At 44.9% G+C, this 25,916-nt stretch overlaps 1 protein-coding gene across 1 annotated transcript in view; it reads right to left on the bottom strand.

The window, feature by feature from the left end:
• Window positions 1-25,679, bottom strand: part of LOC117042619 (complement C4-like) — a 54,222-nt gene extending 28,543 nt beyond the window's left edge. The window contains exons 1-16 of the mRNA XM_033142167.1: window positions 25,555-25,679; window positions 22,165-22,351; window positions 21,297-21,480; window positions 19,081-19,151; window positions 17,862-17,950; window positions 16,781-16,863; window positions 15,768-15,864; window positions 13,005-13,110; window positions 11,705-11,828; window positions 10,580-10,695; window positions 9,599-9,769; window positions 6,895-7,074; window positions 6,229-6,411; window positions 5,933-6,082; window positions 2,800-2,926; window positions 2,095-2,166 (exon numbers count right to left, since the gene is read on the bottom strand). Coding sequence (XP_032998058.1) covers window positions 2,095-2,166; window positions 2,800-2,926; window positions 5,933-6,082; window positions 6,229-6,411; window positions 6,895-7,074; window positions 9,599-9,769; window positions 10,580-10,695; window positions 11,705-11,828; window positions 13,005-13,110; window positions 15,768-15,864; window positions 16,781-16,863; window positions 17,862-17,950; window positions 19,081-19,151; window positions 21,297-21,480; window positions 22,165-22,351; window positions 25,555-25,631 — 2,017 coding nt within the window. The 5' untranslated portion in view covers window positions 25,632-25,679. The remainder of the gene's footprint in view (window positions 1-2,094; window positions 2,167-2,799; window positions 2,927-5,932; window positions 6,083-6,228; window positions 6,412-6,894; window positions 7,075-9,598; window positions 9,770-10,579; window positions 10,696-11,704; window positions 11,829-13,004; window positions 13,111-15,767; window positions 15,865-16,780; window positions 16,864-17,861; window positions 17,951-19,080; window positions 19,152-21,296; window positions 21,481-22,164; window positions 22,352-25,554) is intronic.
• Between the last annotated feature and the right edge of the window lie 237 nt (window positions 25,680-25,916).

The following is a 25,916-nucleotide window of genomic DNA, read 5'->3' on the forward strand; positions in this document are numbered from 1 at the left end:
TATAGTCCAAAGACTATTTATCAGGAAATAAGGATTTGTTTTAAGTTTTTCAGTCTATTTTTTTTTTTAATACAACCACATCAGTTAACAAAAATGGATACATATGCTATAATGTTATTGTTTTTGTTAAATACTGTCAATTGTTTAAATTGTTATTAAGGAAATGATAATTTTTCTCCTTCCAATAAAGTACAGCAGAAAAGTTGTCCAAATATAAACAGTTAACTTATTAAACCTCACAATAATTTCAATTATTATTATCATCATCATCATCATCGGTCTATATATTTCTAATAGTATAACTAAATCAGTAATTTTTGATATAACTGTAAAACGACTCTGAAAATTTATTATTCCAAAAATGAAACCTTCATCTGGTTGTAAATATTAAGATGGTACCAGCAAGAATGAGTCTTTCTGTAAAAAAAAAATGATTTAAATCAAGTCTTACTGACTAGTGATTTAGATTGTTATTTAAATCGATTTGATTTAAATTAAATCCACCCTGTGCGCAAGTTCTGTTACGTACAGTGGAACTTTACAGAAAACAAAACGCTCTGAAAGATGATTTTGGAGTCCTCCAAACCATTTATCCAGATTACAAGCTCAGAAAACAGTAGAACTTACTGAAAGGCAACACCTGGAGACATGTATCAATGGTTGCAGCACATCCCTAATTATAATTCTTGCATGATTATGTTATTATTGTACAATTGTACAATCTTAGAAGGTTGCATCATCTTGGAAGGGCGTGTGACTGTGACTGATGGATGTCAGACTGACTTATGGGTGTCAGATCCACCAACGACATCAGCAAGGAGTTGCTGGTCTTAACTGTGGTGTTGTTATAACAATTGTCACTTTAAGAAACTTGTGCTTTCTTTTCCCTCTTCCCTCCCCTTTCTTTTTCCTCGTGTGTCGTGTCTTTTTAGACTGTAACCTTTTTAGACTGCAACCCATCTTCACTCTGAGAGCCCCTTTGGCTAAATAAATGGACAACGAGTTGTTGTTGTTGTTCAGTCGTTCAGTCGTGTCCGACTCTTCGTGACCCCATGGACCAGAGCACGCCAGGCACGCCTATCCTTCACTGCCTCTCGCAGTTTGGCCAAACTCATGTTAGTAGCTTCAAGAACACTGTCCAACCATCTCATCCTCTGTCGTCCCCTTCTCCTTGTGCCCTCCATCTTTCCCAACATCAGGGTCTTTTCTAGGGAGTCTTCTCTTCTCATGAGGTGGCCAAAGTACTGGAGCCTCAACTTCAGGATCTGTCCTTCTAGTGAGTACTCAGGGCTGATTTCTTTGAGAATGGATAGGTTTGATCTTCTTGCAGTCCATGGGACTTTCAAGAGTCTCCTCCAGCACCATAATTCAAAAGCATCAATTCTACGGCGATCAGCCTTCTTGATGGTCCAGCTCTCACTTCCGTACATTACTACTGGGAAAACCATAGCTTTAACTATACGGACCTTTGTCGGCAAGGTGATGTCTTTGCTTTTTAAGATGCTGTCTAGGTTTGTCATTGCTTTTCTCCCAAGAAGCAGGCGTCTTCTAATTTCGTGACTGCTGTCACCATCTGCAGTGATCATGGAACCCAAGAAAGTGAAATCTCTCACTGCCTCCATTTCTTCCCCTTCTATTTGCCAGGAGGTGATGGGACCAGTGGCCATGATCTTAGTTTTTTTGATGTTGAGCTTCAGACCATATTTTGCGCTCTCCTCTTTCACCCTCATTAAAAGGTTCTTTAATTCCTCAACAACGAGTAAACAATACCAAACACATGATAAAAAACAACAACAGGTAGAGTGTTTCAAAGGTGTCGGAGTGTGTGCCTCAGTTGAATCTGACTTCAGAGCTGGCAATGGGGCAGCATCCTCCGCCACACCTGAGGGGCGTAGACTGGCATTGGGGCACAGGACTGGCCACACAGGACACACACAGCTCTGTCTCCCAACACCTTGCCACCACTCCCTGCCCTCCTGCACCTGCCACCTGAGGCAGCCGCTTCATTATGCCTCAAAGTAGAGCCGGCCCTGGAGGTGCCCTCCATTTCCCACCCCCTCAGAGTTATTGCCCCTCTTCCCTCGTGTCACTTACGCTTCTTCTGGAGCTCTTTGTGGAAGTCCAGTGAACGCTTCTTCCGGGAAGCATCGGCACTGCATCCATGTGCTAGAAGGACAGAAAGAACAAGGTGCTAATCGGAATTGTAGGTGCCAAAATTCCAAGGGAGCAGAAAAGACTTTTTATGTATATCTCCAACTCTGAATTTTAACTGGGAAAGTTGGGGGTCGTCTTATACGCCCAGTCGTCTTATACGCCAGAAAATACGGTATGCCGAAATGGCAAAACTGACCGGAAAGCTCAGGAACAAGGAAGACCAAAACTTTAATATGGAATGGGGGAAATTTACGATTTTCCTTAAAGGCCACTGTAAGCGGCTGAAAACATTAGCAGGACTGCAAAAACACCTGCAATGTAACGAGAACTATGGATATAACAGAGTTATAAAAAAAAAACTTGGCTTATTTAAAAAAAGATGCAGTAGAAAAGGTTTAATAAAAGAAGCAACGGAGGGGAAGGTGGGAAGTCCAGAGATTGGGGGGAATCTTGTTATTTCGGATGTGTTGTGGTATGAATATAAATTTAAATATGTAAAACCAAATAAAAAATTATATAAAAAAGGAAGAACAAGGTGCAATGGTAGAAACGAGAGGTTAGTGTGCCAGTCAACAATGCTCCCCGCTCCCCCCAAACTCCCTCTCTGACCACATCCTTCTTTCGTGCTCCTCCTAACGAACTCACCTTTCCGGAGGGGGCTCATCAGCTGGCCAACCCGAATGGAGAGCCCAGCATCCCCAAAAACGCTGAGGGTGTTTTGCCCACTGCCGGCCGTGCAGCCCAGGTCATAGCTTCCCATGGCCTGGAAGACCTGTTTTCCGGAAAGAAAGGATTACAGAGATGGGTCAGTGAAACAGTGCACATGATCCAAAAGTGCAAGGAATCAGTCCTTCAGTGCGGCAGCAGCAGCCAAATTCCCTGCCCACGGACATTGGGCAGGTGTGTTTGCTGCTCCGGTCTCTGTGCCTTTTTCTGTCTAAACTTTTTCTGTCTAAGCAAGCTTAACCTGACATTGTAAATTTGGTGTGTATCTTAATGTGTGATTTTATTTTATGGTGTGCCTAATTTTATTTTGAAAACTTGTCTCTGACATCCTTTAATGTAACACCCGTTAATATCCTTCAGTGTACATTTTGCATTTCATAGGCTTTGGTGACTAAGTAGTATGTAAATCTTGATAGAAGAGGAGGAGGAGGAGGAGTTTGGATTTGATATCCCGCTTTTCACTACCCGAAGGAGTCTCAAAGCTGCTAACATTCTACTTTCCCTTCCTGCCCCACAACAAACACTCTGTGAGGTGAGTGGGGCTGAGAGACTTCAAAGAAGTGTGAAAACCCAAGGTCACCCAGTAGCTGCATGTGGAGGAACGGGGACGCCAGATTACGAGTCCACCGCTATTAACCACAACACCACACTAGTGTAGATAGATAAGATGACCCTGCTTGGATTTCACCACTGGCCACTACAGCCGTACCTCAGAAGTCAAACGGAATCCGTTCTGGAAGTCCGTTCGACTTCCAAAACGTTCAGAAATCAAGGCACGGCTTCCGATTGGCTGCAGGAAGCTCCTGCAGCCAATCGGAAGCCGTGGAAGCCGCATCGGCTTCCAAGTTCGCGTTGTTTGGGAGCCAAAATGTTTGACTCGCAAGGCGTTCGGGATCCAAGACTGTAATCAGTGTCTAACCAGCTGCCTTTGGTTAGACAAGACCATCGAACCTGGGACTTTCTGCATGCAAAGCAGATGCTCTGTCGACGGAGCTATGGCTCTTCCCTGCTACGACAGGGTGGTAGCAGAATTTATCTCTGCACAGGCAATCCTTATTTTGCACTGGGGTTATGTTTTGGACCCTTATTCAGATTCAGAGCTATGCGCTCATGTGTGATTGTGCATCATTTGGACGCACCTAAACTGGTTGCTGCCTGTACGTATTTATTTAAAAACATTCCTAAATGGCTTGTTCATTTATTTATCAAAATTGATATACGGCTTGACTGTAAAGCAAGCAAACAAACAAAAAAAACAACCACACATGCAACCATCCTCAAAGCAGTTTGCAGATCGTATCTCTAAGTGGCATTAAAAAAAAACCTCAATAAAGCAGCATCGTAAAAACCAAGGTGCTACTTAAAAAAATACACCCACCAGTAAAAGAGTTTAATAAAAAGAGCTTGCAAACAGGAATTTGGTCATAAAAGGGACCAAACAGCATATGTTAATTAAATCACCTGTCCCCCCCCCCCCACTGTCATTACTGGGTACGTGGACTGACAACATGGAAGCTTGTCTGCCTAAATCAATTTTGACATGGATGTTAGCTGTAGCCAGGATTGAAATAGCTCAGCAGTGGAAAACCTTGGAAAAATCTACATTTGTCTTTGTGGAATAAGGACTTGTGGACTTTGGCTGTTGCAGAAGAAGTCATGCACAAACTGCTTGTTTCCAGGGTTGGGGGTGGAGGACCCAGAACACAATCTGCTGAGATTTTATTTCCTATTCTTCGGACTTAGATGCTAAATATTCACCATCCACACCAGCTCAGGCATTGCGGACATCGTGATTTATACTTGCGTATAAATACTTTATTATTATTATTATTATTATTATTATTATTATTATTATTATTATTTTATTTGTACCCCGCCCATATAAAATACATTAAAATGTCACAGATTAAAAACTTCCCTAAACAGGGCTGCCTTCAGGTATTTTCTGAATTTCAAGTAGTTGGTTTTCTCTTTGGCCTCTGATGGGAGGGCGTTCCACAGGACGGGTGCCACTACCGAGAAGGCCCTCTGCCTGGTTCCCTGTAGCTTTGCTTCTCGCAGTGAGGGAACCGACAGAAGGCCCTCGGCGCTGGATCTCAGTGTCTGGGCTGAACGATGGGGGTGGAGACGCTCCTTCACGTATACAAAACCGAGGCCGTTTAGGGTGTTAAAGCTCAGCACCAACACTTTGAATTGTGCTCAGAAACGTACTGGGAGCCAATGCAGATCTCTCAGGACCGGTGTTATGTGTTCCCGGCGGCCACTCCCAGTCACCAGTCTAGCTGCCGCATTCTTTATTAATTGCAATTTCCTTTCTTTATATGTTTATTGTTTGTTGGTTTTTGCATATGGAACGATGCCATGCCCTGCTACCGCACTTTTGGGTTGTTAGAAATATTAGCAATAGAGGAAGTTTTTTAAAAAATGAAAGTGACGAAAAGCAGGGGCCAGGGAGAGCTTAGGCAAAAAGATATGACTTTGAAAAGGCAACCGCAATGACAACAACCTGTGGGAAGTTATTCCAGGGGTAGCCAAGGAGCCTAGAATGAAAGGGCTGTCTCCAACTAAGTTCTGCTCAAGAGTAGACCCTCAAAATTAATGGAGATGGGTTCCTCACGTGAATTTCGGTGGACCTCCTCCGAGGATGACTAATGCTGATTACAACTAAAAAAAAAACAATAAACAATAAAGAGACTGAGGAGAAATGTAATAAAAAAATTCCTTCCAGTAGCACCTTAGAGACCAACTAAGTTTGTTCTTGGTATGAGCTTTCGTGTGCATGCACACTTCTTCAGATACACTGAAACAGAAGTCACCAGACCCTTAAATATAGTGAGGGAGTGGGGAGGGGTATGACTCAGAAGGGTCCGTTTCAGTGTATCTGAAGAAGTGTGCATGCACACGAAAGCTCATACCAAGAACTAACTTAGTTGGTCTCTAAGGTGCTACTGGAAGGAATTTTTTATTTTATTTTGTTTTGACTATGGCAGACCAACACGGCTACCTACCTGTAACTGAGGAGAAATGTGTGAGAGATTGTGTGTGGCTGTACCTTGTCTTGTGTGAGGCGATTCTTCCGGTTGAGGGCGTAAACAGCCGAATCGGTGGCAGCCAGAGATACGAAGGCTCTATCATCGGTGGCTATGGTGAAGGTCAGGGATTCCTGAGGCTGCAGATCAGTACTTGACGTCCGGAGTACCAGCTGGAGATTGGACGGGCATAGACATTAGGGACAGCCATTTTAACGCCCTGCATTTTAATGCCCCCCAATGCCCCTGTAAACATTTGCTCTGTTCAGGGAAGGTTCTGAGAAGGAGAATTTCCACAAGAAAACTGAGAAGGCCTCACCTTCCCCTCACAGCTGTCGACGACATCCACCCAGATGGAGTTGGCCACGACGTCGTCCCCGAGGCGGTAAAAGGCCACAAATCGAAACGTGGGCATCAGGCTGGGGGTGATGGGAATGGAAACGGCAGTGTAGGAGCCTCGGGCCACGCTGTTGACAGATACAATGTCCCCCTTGTTCAGCACCTGGAGGGAAAGGATCAGTTCAAAGAATAGTGCTTAAGCACGGGGGAAATGCAGTGATTTTGAATGTTCACGTTTCGTATATGTTGACTTAGCACTGAGGTGGCCCTGTAACATGAGTGAGGCAGCCGCCTTAGCGCTGGTGAGGTGTTTGAGGACAGAGCTGTGATGGATACACAGTTTTCCCTGTGCCCCACAGTCTAGCCTGCTTCCCTCAGGAGGACACTGCCCTAATTTTAGGCCAAATTGCCTACAAAAGTGTGTTTCTTAGGATAAATTCACACCCAAACGCTTGATGAATTTACGAGACAATTTTATATAGAACCAGTGCAAATCGACATGGGAGTGCGGAGAAATTAACTTAAATCCAGAAAAATGAAAAACCAAGAGAAACCAAAAATTGATTCGCCCATCTCTGCCCTTAACCCATCTTTCCTTCATCCTAGGAAGGTTAGGGCCCCTCAGAACACCCCAGGAAGAATTCACCATGTAATAGAATCGGGAGAAGGCAGTCGATCCAACGCTTTTCAGCCCTAATGTAAGGGTCTCTCCAGGGTTCAGGTCTTGATATTTGGGGCTTGTGATGATCAAGTAGTTTCCTTTTGGGGAGTCCATGCGTTTGGCAGTGAAGGTGACTTCTGCTGGAGACTCTGTTCCGGCTCTTAGCTATGTGGGTGACAAAGGCACACAGAAACACACAGTCACATATCCGCTTATCGGACCCAGAATTGACCACTGGAATGATCTCTACACAGCACTACTGTACATTTAGACATAGTTGGGAAACTTCAAAGGGTACAGAAGGCATCTTTGAGAAGGCAACAGGAGCTAGATCGCAGGACAGCCAATGTAGGGGTTGCTGGACTACAATTCCCATCACCCTTGACCATTGGGCTATGACAGCTGGGACTCATGGGAGTTGGAGTCCCACGACATCTAGAGTGCACCATATTGAGTACCTATCATGGGCTTCTGGTTGGATGCAGAGGAACAGTGGGAGGAACCAGCTGAGGAACCGCTCAGCCCAGGTAGAGGTGGCAGGACAATGATGAGTGCTCAGAGGGAGAAGACTGGGAAGAGGTAACAGGGCTTAGTGAGCTGAGAGAGTTTGTGGCAGAGAGAAGTCCAGAACAAGAGCCAGGAGGCGAGAGGAAGGAGGGAGGCCAAGAGGTAGAGGTGAGTCCGGCTGGCGAAGAGTCACAGGTGTCTCTCCCTCCTGCTGCGACAAGCTCCCCTCCTCCCTGGTTTCGCAGGACCAGGAAAGGGCTGAAAAGGGCAGAGGAGAAGTTAGTTTTGTGCAGGCACGGTCTCAGATTGCTTGGGGAAAGCCCTGCAAAGGAGGGGACTTAGACAGCTAAGGGGAGGTGGGAACTTTCAGTCTCAGCAACTGATTCATGGGCCCAGACCTAACAGGAATCAGCTGCAGTGCTCATTAGGCCTGACTCTCCGCCAAATCTGCAAAGATCTTTTGTGCTAATAAGGAGTTAATTCCAGCTTTGAACAGTATGATTTACTGCTGGCTGGCTGTTTGACAGAACCTTTCGGTTATATAGTTTTATGCATATCCGATTTGCAATAGTTGCACAGGCTACCTATTCTTGCTTAGACAAGTCTACCCAGATGCTTAGAAAGCTGAGGTGGTTTTAATCTGTTTTAGTATTTTAACATTTATATGTATGGATTTTTCCTGATTTCCCTGTTTTGTCTTTTTTTTTTAAACCAATCAAATGATGTATGCATTTTATGAAATAAACGAATGAAATAAATGAGTGCTTTTAGCTAGCTCAAATGCATCCTTGAACTGTGAACCACCCTGAGATCTTCGGATGAAGGACAGTATACAGATTTAATAAATAAAATAAAATAGACTGTGACACGACCTCTTGCTTGCCTCTGGCCCTGCCCAACACTGTCATGTGACACACACACAAACCCAGAAGGTTTGTCAAGAGAGAATGCAGCCCTCAGGTACTGAGAAAAAGGTATCCTGCCTCTGCCTTAGTGGTGTGGGACCTGGTTATTAGAAGGCCCACATTCACCCAGAACTGCCTAGAAGCTAAGACTGGCCTTGGAGACTCTGCTGCATGACTTGCCCCACTGAGAAAAAGATATAGATTTAGCCATCAACGGGGACAGAGTCTTTTCGGTGGTGACCCCATCATCGTTGGAACACCCAAGAATTTCATTTGATCCCACATTTGGTGGCTTGTCTACTCCTCCTCCTTCAGAGGAAACTGAAGGTTTGTCTCTATATTGGACAAACAGGCCAAACCCTACGCCAAAGGATAAATGGACATAAATCTGATATCAGGAATCACAAGACAGAGAAACCAGTAGGAGAACACTTCAATCTCCCAGGACATTCTATAAAAGATCTCAAAGTAGCTGTCTTAATACAAAGAAATTTCAGAAATAGACTGGAAAGAGAAGTGGCTGAATTACAACTAATCACCAAACTTAAAACCACGGAGAAACCTGGTCTGAACAAAGACATTGGATTCTTATCTCATTATACATAACAAAGCTATCTTTAGCCATCTCACCCCTTGCCTTTCCCTGCAAGACTAATTACAGCCGTTAAGAGTCGTCAACAGGTTTTCCACACCTATCTGCTGATCACCCATTCCCACCACCCTTCTGAGCAATACCCCTCCCCACTCCCTCACTATATCTAAGGATCTGGTGACTTCTGTTTCAGTGTATCTGAAGAAGTGTGCATGCACACGAAAGCTCATACCAGGAACAAACTCAGTTGGTCTCTAAGGTGCTACTGGAAAGAATTTTTGATTTTGTTTTGACTATGGCAGACCAACACGGCTACCCACCTGTAACTGAAGGTTGAAATGAACTTCCTATTGTTTAGGGCAGGTCCAATTTGTAGTTGCACTGCCCTCAGAAATTCAGACGGCCCCCTAAGTTGTGCAACTCTCTTTCCACAGAGCACCTGGCAACTTCGCTGCAAAATTTCCATTGCATGCGGAAGACGCACCTCTGTAGCTCGGCGTTTGGTGCCTCAGGTGCACACACCCTACTCACACGATGGTCATTTGTTTTAGACTGTTTTTTAATGTCTAAATTTTTAATTGTTGTGGCCTGCTGTGTGGGTGAAGGGCTGATAGTAATCAAAACAACAACAACAACAACAACAACAACAACAACAACAACAACAACAACAACAACAACAACATACCAGCATAGTGATTGAGGTGGCACCAGCGGGAACGTTGAATCTGTGCGTCATAATTCCACGATTGTTGCTTTCTATTTGGGCATCAGCTGGCGATGAGCCTCCCGCTATCTGGGTTGAGATGTGAACCGGGAGGCGGGGGGCAGGGGTGCCATCTGGGAGTGAAATAGTAGCCTGGAACAAAATAGCAACATAAAAAGTTTATGATGACATTCACACCGGGTGCTACCTTTGCTTGCAAATCCCGCCTGCCCGGCCCTTCCATATCCTCAAAGCTCCTTCCAGCCCCCCCACAGCTCCTCTGTGGCCCTGCTATTGACCTCTGCTATTGTTTAAAACCACCATTTTAAAGGGACGCAGGTAGCGCTGTGGTCTAAACCACAGAGCCTAGGGCTTGCCGATCAGAAGGTCGGCGGTTCGAATCCCCACGACGGGGTGAGCTCCCGTTGTTCAGTCCCAGCTCCTGCCCACCTAGCAGTTCGAAAGCACGTCAAAGTGCAAGTAGATAAATAGGTACCGCTCCAGCGGGAAGGTAAATGGTGTTTCTGTGCGCTGCTCTGGTTTCACCAGAAGCGGCCTAGTCATGCTGGCCACTTGACCCAGAACAAATGTCGGCTCCCCCGGCCAGTAAAGCAAGATGAGTGCCGCAACCCCAGAGTTGTTCGCGACTGGACTTAACTGTCAGGGGTCCTTTACCTTTACCTTTTTTTTACTATTTTAAAACCTGCCTTCTCCTTTCCTCCCTTCCCTGCCCCAACAACATGCAAATCCAGGAGCGCGACATGAGCTTCTTTCTTTTCCTCTTCCCTCCCCAATCGCTTTTTTGTGTGTGTGCTGTGTCTTTCGGATTGCAAGCCTGAGGGGCAAAGGACCATCCTATTATTAACTTTCGTCAGCCTCTTTGGGAGCCTTAAATGAATAAAATCTTGGAACAAACCAACAAAATGGGAAATACGTGAACAGCAGGAGACGTGATATACACACCATTACGTCGAAGGGGGCCCCGGGCACAAAATGGTGCTGGGTTTTGGATAGGTCGACCGAATATGGAGATTCTACAAATTTCACTGAGGCCAGCTCTTGCTCCTCCAGCTCGCCACCTATGAGAATGAAAGGAAAAGACGGTGAAGAAACGGAAACCATTGTGGCCTTCGCTCTCTGAAGGCCCTTCCAGACCTGTGCTTTATTATGGGTTTATATTCTACAACGTGTTCTTGGCACCGTCATGGTGCAATCATGGTGGACCGATCCTGCTTTATTAGTTGTTCTGCAATGCTCCTCATTATTATTACAGTCGTACCTTGGAAGTCGAATGGAATCCGTTCCGGAAGTCCGTTCGACTTCCAAAACATTCGGAAACCAAAGCGTGGCTTCTGATTGGCTGCAGGAAGCTCCTGCAGTCAACCGGAAGCCGTGGAAGCCCTGTCAGACGTTCGGCTTCCAAAAATAGTTTGCAAACTGGAGCAGTCACTTCCCAGTTTACGGCATTCGGGAGTCAAAACATTCGAGAACTAAGCTGTTCGAAAACCAAGGTACGACTGTGTTGTTGTTGTTGTTGTTGTTGTTGTTGTTGTTGTTGTTGTTGTTGTTGTTGTTATCCTGCCTTCTCCCCACACCAGGACTCCAGACAGCCCATGCTAAGTGAAACAACACAGCTAAAATACAAAATGCTAAGAACATATAAAAGATAATTGCTAAAAAGTAAATAAAATCTAATATAATTAATCATTTTTTAAAATAAAAATCTATTAAAATATAGATAACAAAAACAGCACAACACTATTAAAAGACCTTCCATTGAAAAAAACCAGTCAGTTCCCAAAGGCCTGTTGGGATAAGAAGGTTTTCATCTGCTGGCCGCAGACAGCAACGAAGGAGCCAGCCTGGCTTCTTCAGGGAGGGAGTTCCAAAGTATGGGAGCAGCCAACACTTAGAAGGCCCTCTCATGCGTCCCCACCAAGCAGACCCCTGAGGGTGGTGGGACCGAGAGAAGATCTCAAAACCCGGGCCACCTAGTATGAGGTGATATGAAACTACAGCTCCCAGAATTATTTGGTGAGGGGAGGCCGTGTCTAAAGTGGTTCAGACATGTCCCATTTACAAACTTACTTGCTTTTTCTATCACAGTGGCTGCGATGTAGAGTGTCGTCCCAACTAGGCTCGTCAGCGGACGCCCCAGTTTCTCAGAGAGGAGGCTGCGTTTTAGGATAAGTGAGCCATGACCATCCGTTACCTGAATATGGAGGGAATTAGGTTAAAGGAGATGGTAGCAGAATGGGATATAAAATTAGTTGTACCGTACTGATATTCAAGCAGGACACATTCAGAGACCTGTGTGGTGTAGCGGTTAGGGTGCTGGCTCAGGACTTGAGAGACCTGGGTTCAAATCCCTGCTCAGCCATAAAGTTCAGGGGTCAGTCTTTGGGTCAGTCACCATCGCCCAGCCTCACGTACCTCAGAGGGTCATTGTGAGGATAAAGGATGGGAGGAAAGAACCATGCGTGCCATAAATATAAATTATTATACAGTATATAAAACCTATAAATATAATTTATTATATTTATAGGTTTTATATATAAAGCAAAACAAACCATAATTCCCTTAGGGTCTAGGCCTTAACATAACAAGAGACTAGGATTTCATAGCTGAGTTTGAATTGACGAGGGTAGGAGAGGCCCTAATTTTGTGGGTCAGATGGAGGGCCTTAAGTCATAAGGGTATTGGAAGAGGCAAGTAATAATAATAATAATAATAATAATAATAATAATAATAATAATAAATTACTACTACTACTACCCGCCCATCTAGCTGGGTTTCCCCAGCCACTGTGGGCGGCTCCCAACAGAATATTAAAAACACGATAAAACATCAAACATTGAAAACTTCCCTAAACAGGGCTGCCTACAGATGTCTTCTAGATAGTTGTTTATTTCCTTGACATCTGATGGGAGGGTGTTCCACAGGGAGGGCACCACCACCAAGAAGGCCCTCTGCCTGTTTATTACTTTATTTCAGGCCTGCTATGCTATATTACAGCAGCGGTGAGGAGTTTGTTTTTTGGCCCAGCTACCTATCAATCATCGGACATCATAATAATGCCAGGTGACTGACAGGTGGGGTGGTCCTGCCCATCTGCCAAAGCTGGCCCTAATAAAGGAAATAGTGCGTTTAAGCATGTGCAGAAAACCTTGCCTCACTACGGAATCCATTTCACACATGCCGACAATGTGCAGACATCTGGGAGCAGGGTTAAAAGTCTCCAGATATCCCATCAGCGCTCCTGCTTTTGGGAGCTAAGCATTGGAGGGATGACTAGTTAAAAGGGAAACTAGGAAGCCTTGGCTCCATAGATCTCTGGAAAGCCAGCAGGGAGGCCTCTGAGCTGATATAGGGCAAGGACGTTTCTTACCGTGACATGTTGCTCCAGTCCTGGGACATACATTTTGCCCCCGTCTCCATCTGACACTCCGAAACGCACGTAGGCCGTGGCAGTCACTCCTTTCCCATAAAAAAATCTGTTGGGAGAAGAAACCGGGGATAATTCAAAGGCGAGGAGTTGGAGTCAGTGAGTGAGCAGGGTCATGTCTCTCCACTGCCAACGCCTGCATTTGAAAGTCACAGTAAACCAGTATTAAGTTGTGGGTAGACACAGCAGACGACACGGTGATTTCCAAGCAGCTCTTGTTTATTCTCAGGCTGGAACAGAAGTGAGCTGAAGGGCTCAGCAGCCTGCTTATATAGAACTCAGCTACAAAGCAACAGTGACAACTTTCGGTAGTTACCCAATCCCTGAACGTCACTTTCAATCCCTCATTTGCATGTGCGGACCTGAGTGAAAACTGCAGCAGAATGAACTATATACACACACACCCCTAGTGGCCTAGGGTGAGAACTTCAATACATAACAACCAGGGTGGACCTAGCTTCTGTCAGGGCTTCCATACTCCTTTCCCCTCCTGTGTGGCTAAGAGGCAGAATTTCAAACGTAAGAATATTCTTCTGGATCAGGCCAATGGCCCATCTAGTCCAGCATCCTGTTCTCACAGCAGCCAACCAGATGCCTGGGGGAAACCTGCAAGCAGGAACCGAGCCTAAGAACCCTCTCTCCTCCTGTGGTTTCCAGCAACTGGGACTCAGAAGCATTTCTGTCTCCGGCTGTGGAGGCAGTACATAGACATCTTGCCGAGTAGCCATTGGTAGCTCCTTTTTTCTGGTTTCCACTTTTGGTTGACCACAGTTTCCTGCATTGTCCAAACCAGAAACTCTAGCTAACTATAGTGAATTTCAACAAGTCTGATATCTTGGTTTGAAGTTGGCTTGGTAGACTATAGTCTACTATAGAGTTACTGTATATTCTGGCGTATTAAGACTACTTTTTAATCCAGGAAAATCTTCTCAAAAGTCGGGGGTCGTCTTATACGCCGGGTGGAGAATGTGTGGTCGAGTATATCTCAAACTCTATATTTTAACTGGGAAAGTTGGGCCTCGTCTTATACGCTCAGTCGTCTTATACGCCGGAAAATACAGTAGTGATTTTGCGGTTTTATATTTTGGTTTTGTTCTGTGAACCGTTCCCGAGACCTGCGGGTATAGGGCGGCATATAAATTCAATAAATACTAATAACAAATATAAAAATAACCAGTTAGTTTTAATTACAGGTAGGTAGCCGTGTTGCTCTGCCATAGTAAAAACAAAATAAAAAATAAAAAAATTCCTTCCAGTAGCACCTTAGAGACCAACTAAGTTTGTTCTTGGTATGAGCTTTCGTGTGCATGCACACTTCTTCAGAAAGCTCATACCAAGAACAAACTTAGTTGGTCTCTAAGGTGCTACTGGAAGGAATTTTTTTATTTTTTATTTTGTTTTCACAGTTAATTTTAACCATAGTCTGTTGTACTTGACGACACAACGAACTACGGTTAACCAAAGGCAAAACAAAAAAACTTCCAGACCCTGCCCTCCTCCACCCAGTCAAGTCGCTACACTAATGTGGCTACATTTGTTCACATCATGCTAAACAGTGGTTTAGCGTGACGCTGGAAAACTATTTTACTGTAAAATAGTAAATAGGTCTATAAACCAGAAATGCAAAATTCCTTTGTGCGTATGTATGTATGTATGCGTGTGTGTGTGTGTGTGTGTGTGTGTGTGTAAGGATGGACTGTCTGCTCTCTGGTCAAAGAGGGTCTTGTTTGAGGCCTAAAGCAACAACCACACTACCCGTTCTTAAACCGTGCTGGTTTTTTTGCAATATAATATAGAATATATCCTAGTGTGACCTCTGCTGAACCAAACCAAAGGCCCACTTAGTAGGGGTGTGAACAAACCACATTTGGTTGGGACCTCAATTTGGGGAACATTGAGAAAGGTGTCCCTGGGTAATAAACTTTCCAAATATCAGACCAATAGGTCCAGGGGCTTTTGTGCCAGGCACCTTTGAAGTTTATATTTAATTGGTGAAGGGCGGATTACATAATCATAGAATCATAGAATCAGAGTTGGAAGAGACCACAAGGGCCATCCAGTCCAACCCCCTGCCAGGCAGGAAACACCATCAAAGCATTCCTGACAGATGGCTGTCAAGCCTCCGCTTAAAGACCTCCAAAGAAGGAGACTCCACCACACTCCTTGGCAGCAAATTCCACCATCAAACAGCTCTTACTGTCAGGAAGTTCTTCCTAATGTTTAGGTGGAATCTTCTTTCTTGTAGTTTGAATCCATTGCCCCTTGTCCGCTTCTCTGGAGCAGCAGAAAACAACCTTTCCCCCTCCTCTATATGACATCCTTTTATATATTTGAACATGGCTATTATATCACCCCTTAACCTTCTCTTCTCCAGGCTAAATATACCCAGCTCCCTAAGCCATTCCTCATAAGGCATTGTTTCCAGGCCTTTGACCATTTTGGTTGCCCCCTTCTGGACACGTTCCAGCTTGTCAGTATACTTCTTGAACTGTGGTGCCCAGAACTGGACACAGTATTCCAGGTGAGGTCTGACCAGAGCAGAATATAGTGGTACTATTACTTCCCTTGATCTAGACGCTATACTCCTATTGATGCAGCCCATAATTGCATTGGCTTTTTTAGCTGCTGCATCACACTGTTGACTCATGTTTCAAATCAGTTAATTACAGTATATCAGAAACGCCCCAACCTGCAAGAGGAACTTACTTAGCCTGCAGGTCAATACTCAAGTCGGAGTTCTGCTGGGGTGAGGTCAGGATATATTTCCGTTCCGGGACGATCGTCACCTCAAAATGAGGCAGCACTGAGGAGAGAAAGACAGGCTGAAATTCGGCAGGCTGTGCGCTAATCAGCGTTACGGTGCAAATGGCCTGTGCCATGTAAGATCTTCTGGGAAAGCTCTGGCCTGCAGAGCTTTCATCTAATGCAGTTGGAAGCAGGGCCTTGTCTGTGGTGGCCCCCCGGTTTTATGGAATGTGACTCGCTGCCCAGGTAGGCAGCCTTTTGAAACAGGGTTTCTGGGTTGCCTTCTGCTCCACAGAGAGTTTTCATAACTCGGTCGGTAGCGCATGAGGCTCTTCATCTCAAGGCTGTGGGTTTGAGCCACACGTTGGGTGAAAGATTCCTGCACTGCAGAGGGTTGGACTAGATGACCCTCAGGGTCCCTTCCGACTTTACAACTCTATGATTCTATATGTGCTGGCTGTGGCTGATGGGAGCGGCTCTGCAGAATTTCACACGTGGGTCTCTCCAAGTACCTACTCAGAGGTGCTTGGGACTGATTCTGGGAGCTCCCTAGGTTCCTGTATTCTCTCACCTGCCCTTCTTGTGCAGGCGGGCAGAATATTGCATTTTGCAATATTTGGATGCCCTGTGCACGGTGTTGAAGTGAGGCCTTTGCTAGTCTTTGAGATCCTGGTAAGTGCCTAATCTTAGCCCCCTGAGCTGCCAGCTTTGTGAAGCTGCATTTTTTCCCGACTCAGGCCATTCCCCTCAGCCCATCAGCAGCACTCAGGTTTCTGTTACTTGAGATATGGTACCAAAACACCTGGCAGCCTAATAACCGTACACTGTAAGAATGTACCGCTTCCTCACAAAAAGGGAGGGTGGGGGGGAATCATATTATCGGGTTGTTTCAACAACCGCACCAGTTGAGCTGCTGCCTGTCGCACTCAGCTCCCAGAAAGCCCTCTGCCTTAGCAGCAGCCCAAAGGACATACCGTATTTTTTCACCTCGAACTCAGTGGTCGTGTTGTAACCTGGAGTGGTGGTGAAATGGGCCGTGATTCGCCAAATGCCAGCCCTAGGAGGAGGGGAAGGCAGAAAGAACAGGAAGAAAACTTGAGCCAGGCCATAGTAATGCAAAGAACCAGGGAACTAGTTCTGCATATTGAACAGCAGTTGCCCCCCTCCCTCGCAAAAAAGCTGAGTGGCAATGTATATTTAGACAGCAATAAACTTGCAAAAGCAGTTTGTAACGCTTCATATGGGTCTATCACTCAAATGAGAAAAGCAGGTGGTTGGTTTTTAAAAAAATAATCCTCCCAGCAAACCAGACCTTTGCACCCTGGCCTAAAAAAAAAACAGTTGCCAACTTCTTTGCCACTCCATGCTCCTGTGCCTTTAAAGGCTAGGTGTCCCAGTGGACTGATTCAGCACAAGGCAGCAAGCAACGTTTGCCTGCCATGAAACGGTTGCATGCAGAAATCCAACAGGTAAAGCTTTCGTCACCATTGTTTCCTCATGAAGCCTGGGCTAAAATCCTGCCCGGCACACTGCTGTTAAAGTAAAATATATTTTAGGAAGAGCTGCTGCTTTGGGGCAGTATTTGGCTCCTGGAATCCCAGCAGGGTAACATTTCTCCGATGAAAATAGGGACGTCCCATTCCATAATGAAATTTTTCCTATTTATATCCCCACACATCTTACTGGGTTGACCCCAGCCACTCTAGGCAGCTTCCAACATATACAAAAACACAATAAAACATTAAACTTTTTTTTTTTAACTTCCCTATACAGGATTGCCTTCAAACAGCTCGGGAGTCAAATAACTCCATACCCTCAACATTTCTCCAGTGAAAATAGGGACATTCTACCATACCCTCTAACACTTTTCTGGTGAAAATAGGGACGTCCTAAGGGAAAGCGGGACATTCCGGGATCAAATCAGAAACCTGGGCGGCTTCTCTAAGTCAGGGACGTCCCTGGAAAATAGGGGCACTTTTAGGGTCTCCACCCTTGAATTTCTGCCACCTCTCGGATTCACCTGGACCAGATTGACACACCACTGGTTAAACTTACTCAGAGATATCGGGGATTGACAGGTGATCATTTATCACAAACTGGACCGGCATACGCTCGACTTTCCGCACCTGCATACCCCGCGGGTTCTGATGGAGACAGAGAGACAAGAAGACATGCATGTTTTGACAACAGGTTATCATGGCTACATCTGCAATGTACATTTAAAGCAGTGCAGGGGTGTTAACTTGAATAAAATATTGGGGGGAAGCCCCTCCCAAATAATCGATCACATGATGCTGCGCGCACCCACCCACCCATTAACTTGGGACGGCAGGACCCTCAAATATTTTAAAGAATCCTGGGAAGTATAGTATGCAGTGCTATTTTTCTAGAAAAAGAGGTGCCATTGTTGAAGATTCCCCGTGTCTGCTGTCATGGGATTGTTGTTTATCACATGATGGGGTATGTTTTCATTCCACAGTGGGAAGTGACGAAGACAGGGTGTTTGTGTTACTGTGTTTCCTGAAGTGGGACTATTGTCTTTTGTTCTTTCTCTTTGCTGTCTGGTGCTAGAGAGAGAGGGAGCCATGTTGCAGTGCTCCGTGTGTGTTTATATGTAAATAAAAGTAGATTAGCCCAAATGCTGAGTTGCTGAGTTCCGTTACGCAACTGTGCAAACTTTGCGGATCTGTAAGTGTGCTGATGTATCTTGGCATCAGTCGCTGTGATGTTCGGGCTGAAAAAAGCTTTTGAAGCTCCCAAATGATCGACCAGGAAGGAGGGAACATGCCAGTCGGGCATGTGTCTCTGCCAGGGTCCTACTCATGAGTAGGAGATCCTAACAGCCAGGACACCTCCCCCATCTCTTAGAATGGCAATGGTTCCCACCTTAGAGGTGCCAGAACTGAGTTCCATAAAATTCCAGCTGCAAAAAAAAGCCCTGGTAGTATGTTATGGGCGCTGAGGCTGTCTGCTCCCCTTGCAGCGCTACAATTCACAGAGTTCCCTGGTAGCAGGGAATGAGATAAATTCGTGGAGGATAATTCATCCTGGCTACCAATCAAGATGGTGATGTTCCACCTCCACAGTCAAATGCAGGATGCTTCTGAATAACAGGGGACAGTGCTTGTGTCGCACTAAAGTCTCACTCGTGAGTTTCCCGCAGGGATCTGACCTGCTGTTGTGAGAACAGGATGCCGGGCTATGGATTGTTTGATAGGGAGTGTAAATTTCAAACTCCAATGCCTTTGCATTTTGGAACAACGCTCTCAGTTACCTGCACAGTGACAACCACGGATTCGGAAGTTGGCCTCAGTTTGTGATCCAGGACAAAAACTCGGAAATTCACTGGAAACAGAAGAACCAAAAATGGAGTGTGAGGAAGAAGTAGGAAAATAATAATAAAAATTAATGATGATGATGATGATGATGATGATTGTACCCAGTGATCTTTTATTAGAAAAATAAACGCCTCTCTTGTTCTCTTATAATGGCAATGGTGCCTGCCTGAGAGGTGGCGAATTCTGGCTGAAATAAAGCCCTGTTTGTATCCCACCCATCTGACTGGGGGTGGATCTACACTCAAGGTTTATAACATCAAGGAAGGGTTTTCATAACGTTGATGGACACATTACGTCCTACTTTTAACGTTCACAATGCGATATTAAAATGTGACACCAGAGAGCGCTGTAGAGCAACCAGGAATCGGCAGCAAGAAAACAGCGTTTTTACAGAGAAAACAAGGTAAGAAACATAAGTATGGGCATGGGTTGAAAAATGAATGTTTTTATGGAAATTCTCTTTATGTAATGGTACAGACATATGGTTTGGTAATGGATAATGGTTGACGAATAAGAAATATAATTGTAAGGAGTACAGGAGGAAAGGGGGGGAGAATTAAAATGAAATTAATTATAAAATGGGTGTTGTAAGGAAATTTGGAATTAGGCAATGGAGGTTCAGGAATACAGTGAATGCAGAGGATAGGATAAAATGATAAAGAAGATGCGTAAGATGAATATCTATTTAGTAAAAGAATTAAAAATGTGAGGAGGAAAAGAACGATTGTAGAACGATATATCTAATATTGTTCTAATAACATTAACTAGGTCAGTGTAGATCCAGCCTGGGTGGCTTCCAACACATATAAAAGCATTAATAAAGTATCAAACTTTAAGAACTTCCCTACACAGCAACACAAGAGGGGGAAGAAATCTCTTTGTGGCCATAGGGATAGCATTGCACATTAAACTGCTTAATCCTACTCTAAAGTGCAGTTGCTTTTGTATCACAGTTACGTTGATAACTTAAGCTGCTGCCTTTGCAGAGTATTATGTACTGGCTTTGGCCTTGGCAGTTACTTGGCAGCCACATTCCGTGTGTGTTTGTGTGCATGTGTGGTAATCCGCAGGGCTTTGCTTACAAAGGCTGAGAAGCAATTGAGCAGGGTTGGGTGTGCAACGCGAGGTGTGGAGCAAACTGGACTTCGCTATTTCACCTTTGGACCTACGTAAATAGACGTTGCCATGTGTGTGAAAAGGACAATATCGAGTCAGGCTATGGGTTTTGGCAAATGGTCCTGTGGGATGGGCCTTCGTTTCCCAACCCACATGCCACGATAGAAGCAGTTCTCTCACAGTGCTATTTTGGATAAGGCAATAAAGAATCACAAAACTGTGGAAAGGGGATGTCTGGTGGGGAGGGGGCAGCCATAGTTGTGCTGGCTGGGGCTGACCTGGGAGTTCAAAACATCTTGAGGGCACCAGGTTGGGGAAGGCCGCTGCTCTAAGTACAGAACAGCAGCATAGGCAGTGGGATCCTCGGATGAGCCCCCAATGCTGTTCCAAGGCTGCGCCCCAGGCTATGAATTTAAAGTAATCTCCCTCAACCATAAGAATCCTGCAACCCATAAGAACCCCTAGAATTCCCAGCACCCTTAGCAAACTACGGTTCCCAGGATTTTTGAGGTGGGTGGTGGACAATGTGTTTTAAATATTTTGGTGTGTATGCAGCCTCAGGCACTCAAAGCACACTCTTAATTGGGCAGCTCAGTTGGCTAGAGCATGGTGCTGATAATGCCAAGGTTGCAGGTTCGATCTCCATATGGGACAGCTGCATATTCCTGCATTGCAGGGGGTTGGACTGGATGACCCTCAGGGCCCCTTCCAACTCTATGATCTATGAGCTTTCCCTCAAAGAATTGTGGACGCCATTGTCTTATCCCTCACAGAGTTATCAATACAATTCCCAGCCACCTGTAACAGACGACATTGCCCAGAATTTATAGTGGCTGGGCAAACCCAGCGGGATGGGTGGGGTAAAATAATAATAATAATAATAATAATAATAATAATAATAATAATAATAATTGATATAGCGTGTGCACAGGCTGAGCTTTTCTTTTGGGTGTCTCGTGGGTCTTTCAAGGGTGCATGCCTGCAAACGGAAAACGCCGGCCGAGCAACGCCAAAATGCTCAAGGGGTTGGACTCACCCTTTTGCCGAGGGGTGTAGATTGGCTTGTCGGTCTGCAGAAGCAGGTATCCTTTCCGGGCAGTCCACCGCAGGTTAAGGTTTTGAACCCCGTTTGGGAGCTGAGGGCTGCGGGCCACGAGCTGGATGTAGCCTTCCCGTCGAAGGCGAGTCAAGCCGCATTGCGTAAACAGTTCGGGGGTCACCTGAGAAAACGAGAAAGCGGAGAGACAGTGGGGAGAAGGCCCCAGGAGAGGCAAAAGGTCTTGCTTGTGCAAAACACCGGGCTCTGCCTCTTGTTGGCTCTGGCTCCCCCTAGTGTTGGCATCCTTGCCTTCTGCCCAATCAGTTTCTTTCTTTCTTTCTTTATTATTTTTTAAAATATACATTTATACAACATTTATACAACACTCTCTGTTTTTGTTTGTAACAAAAAAAAGAAAATAATGGCAACTGAAGCAAAGATATTTTGTATACCTCACAATACACGTGACACTACCATTTATGAGAAAAGAAAGAAAAGAATAAAAATAAAAATAAAATATGCATGCACACAAAAGCTCATACCAATAACAAACTTAGTTGGTCTCTAAGGTGCTACCGGAAGGATTTTTTAAATTTTGTTGCAATTACGGCAGACCAACACGGCTACCTACCTGTAACTGTTAATAGTTGGTATTTTATTCTCGATTCCGCCCCGTTCCATATGAATCTCGCCATATCTCTTTTCCATTCCTGAAAACACTTCACCCCTCCCAGTATCGGAATCATTTGAAATAAACAGATTTTGGGAAGCATATTTATCTTAACTACCGAGATTCTGCCCCATAGAGAGTTTCAATGGGCTCCAGGTAGCTCTAGGAGTTGCCAGTGTTGACGATTCCTCCTACCTTCAAGGTCACTTTCTGTATTTCGGGCCCGACCCTGAAGGGCACATCATGGGAACATTTTATCCTGGTATTCTCATTCTGGAAATAAACGGATCCTGACAGCCCGTCTGGAGGGGCATCTTCAACCTGAAGGGCTACCGGCACCTCCACCCCCACCGTCACCACGCTGGGCGCAATCATCAGCAACCTGCAAAGTGGACAGAGATATAATAACAGAGTTGGCCCCACTATTTCCTTCCTGCAACCACTCTTCATGCGGCTCTGAAAAGGCCAAACACTTTTGCAAGCTGCGACAGGCGAGAAAAGGCTCTGAGGGGAGGGAGGAACAAACCAGGTCATATACAGATGCATACTGTTGGCATGCATTACTTTTCTTTTTCTTTTTCAATATTATTTTTAAAAATATATATTTAACAGAATTTAACAGCGAAAACCTCTAAGCAGCTTGGCCCCTGTGAGAACAGGATGCTGGACCAGATGGGTCATTGGCCTGATCCAGCAGACTCTTCATACGCTCATTTATATATTATATGGCATAGCCTATGAATGTGAATGACAGCCAGGGCGCTGGGCAGGCAAGAGCATGAGTGGCAGAGGGAAGCAAGTTTATCTGTCAAAAAAAAAAAAAAAATTATTTCCAGTAGCACCTTAGAGACCAACTAAGTTTGTTCTTGGTATGAGCTTTCGTGTGCATGCACACTTCTTCAGATACACTGTACCTGAAGTTTATCTGTGTGTGTGTTTGAGAGAGAGGAAGGAAGGAAGGAAGGAAGGAAGGAAGGAAGGAAGGAAGGAAGGAGAAAGGGTATGTATTCTAGGGCTGCCATATGTCCTGATTTTCCAGGACATGTTCTGGAATTCGCCTCCAAAAATGTCATCTTGGATTATTTTTCGGAAATCAGGCAAATGTCCTGGAAAACCAGCAACGGGGGTTAAATTGTGCCAAAAATGCCTTTAAAAAGCATTTTAAAAGACTCTCTGGAAAAGACCCTGATGTTGGGAAAGATGGAGGGCACAAGGAGAAGGGGACGACAGAGGATGAGATGGTTGGACAGTGTTCTCGGAGCTACTAACATGAGTTGGCCAAACTGTGGGAGGCAGTGAAAGATAGGTGTGCCTGGTGTGCTCCAGTCCATGGGGTCACAAAGAGTCGGACACGACTGAACGACTGAACAATGTTGGGAGGGTATGGTAGTAGAATGCCCCTATTTTCACTGGAAAAATGGTGGAAGGTATGAAGTTAAGTGACCTCCCCCAGCCAAGGAGATGAGTAACCTTTAGAAGAAATCTGAAAGCAGCCCTGCCTAGGGAAGTATTTTAATGCTTAATGTTTGATCGGTGCCCAATATTATCAAATAGGACATCCCTATTTTCATCGGAGAAATGTTAGAGGGTATGGGGACATAGGAGCCCAACACCTATGAAGGGGGCCTTCAGCCCCCACAATAAACCCCCACAAAGGTAATGGGTATTTCCATTCAAATTGTGTGGGTGCACTGTGTCATGTGATCGATTATGCAGGGCAGGCCTTACCTGGGCCCCCACAATATTTTATTTAAGTTGGAAGTAGAGTCGGCCAAGTTAGACTGTTGTACGAGGAGGATTCATGATAAAATTGGTTAGAAAGTTGGAGTGTATCAGAAGCAGAGTGCTTACTCCCAGGAAACTGAACACAGGGCTCCGACCCCGTTCCTTCCCTGGTAAATAATCAAAACGCAAGCAACAAAGAAGAAGATTTCAGAGTGGGAACAAATTTCCACTCTTTCGTAATATTGATATTGGCAGCCTTCCACAGAGTGTTGTTTCCTTGACACCATCTAGATATAAAGAGCTGGGGAATTCCCGAGTTGCACAAACTAACAATTTTAAAAGAAAATGCTTAAAATAATAAAAGTGTGTGTGTGTGTGTGTGTGTGTGTGTGTGTAAACAGCACTGTTTTTTTTGTTTTTGTTTTTGCTGGTTCTGCAAAAGAAAAAAAAATAGGCACAGACCAATCTGCTGATGGCTCTGCACAAACAGATGCTTTATAAACCACAAGAAGTCAGGTTTCCCCTTTTTAACAGGATGTGTTGCTCTACAGCAACAGAGCTTTTTAATCCCCTTTAATGGTGCAGACCTAAGATTTATGTTCAGTCTGGATAGCTCAGCTGGTTAGTGCATGGTTCTGATAATGCCAGGCTTGCAGGTTCGATCCCCGTATGGGACACCTGCATTTTCCTGCATTGCAGGGGGTTGGACTAGATGATCCTTAGGGTCCCTTCTGACTCTACAATTCTATGATTGTAAGTGCTACACAGAGTGCACCCATTACTAAAAGTTAGTCACCTTCATGAATTCCAATGTGTTTTCTCTGTGTAGCACTAACACTGAATACCACCCTGAACGTCCCAGCATGGGCTTGGATCTTTCCCACAAAATTCTGACACTCTGGAGGCACCCAAAAAGAATTTACCTAAGCTGTCACCTTCCCCACGAAACATCATACCAAGAGCAAACTTAGTTGGTCTCTAAGGTGCTTCTGGAAGGATTTTTTTATTTTTTTATTTTTTTATTTTGTTTTGACCTTTCCCACGGTTACTTGGGATAAAATCCCATTGAATTTAGTGGTGCTGCCTTCTGATTAAAATGCCCAAGACTGCACTCCATAGCCCTCAGAATTACATACTATCATGTGAAATAAATCACAAAAATTGACAATAACGTATTAATCAAAGTTATCAATACTTGACAAGTTCAGAGGGGAAACAAATTATTTTCTACATTCGAGAGCAGCCGATGCTTAGATAACACTATTGTATGACATTTCCCCCACCTGCCTTGAAGTTCAGCATATTTTACATAAAACCTTATTTGCCGCATAAAAATTGCATCAAATTATATCATGCATAAAATAGTGCATTAACACAAAATCAAATCCTTCATAATCAATCAATTTGAAAGAAGAAGAGACAGCCGCTTAATCTCTGGCAATGCATGTGAATTACCGGTACTATTTATTTCCTGCGGTTGTAACAACTTGTCTTTCTCCAGTGAGGACCAATAACATGCCAATAGCAGCCCCATCGGTTAAAACACGGTTAAAATAACTGAAACAAGCAAGCGGCCAAATTGCTGAGAGCATGCAGATGCCTTTGAACAGGGCAAGCATTGCCACTCTCCCTGTGCCTTTGACACCTGAGCAACAGGCAGAAATTCAACAGGTAACTGTTTATGAAGCAAAGATGCAACACACCCACACCCACCCTTCACCTGTTGAACTTCTGCTTGCCAAGTCATTCTTAAAGGTGCTGAAGCCCATCCAGAAAAAGAGAAGCTATTTTTGAGACAGGAGTCAGAAAGGGGACTGGGGGCTGGCAAACCCACAACCACCCCTGCCGCAACATATTCACCTTGGAGCGCCATGGCTCAGGGTCACCAGAGCCCCGATGCATGCCAGCCAGAGAGGTACCCTCTTCCCAGATGCCATCTCTGGGCTGTAACCGTGCAGAGTGGACAGCTCTGCTGCTCTGCCTGAGGCTGCAAGGGGATGTTGCAATTCAGTCTTGGGGCTGGTCAGAAGAGGCGGGGTCAGAGGGGGAGGAAATGCGGCTGCTATGAGCACCATTCATGGCCCAAAGCCCTGCCCCTCAAGCGGGTTGAGACAAGGTATTTTGCAAACAAGTCCAGGGAAAAGGAAAACTTAATAGGGACAGATAGGGATAGCTAGGGATGCAGAGCACAGAAATTCAATTCCGTTCACGTTTTATTGCTT

The sequence above is a fragment of the Lacerta agilis genome, chromosome 2, assembly GCF_009819535.1.
Source record: "Lacerta agilis isolate rLacAgi1 chromosome 2, rLacAgi1.pri, whole genome shotgun sequence".
NCBI lineage: Eukaryota > Metazoa > Chordata > Lepidosauria > Squamata > Lacertidae > Lacerta > Lacerta agilis.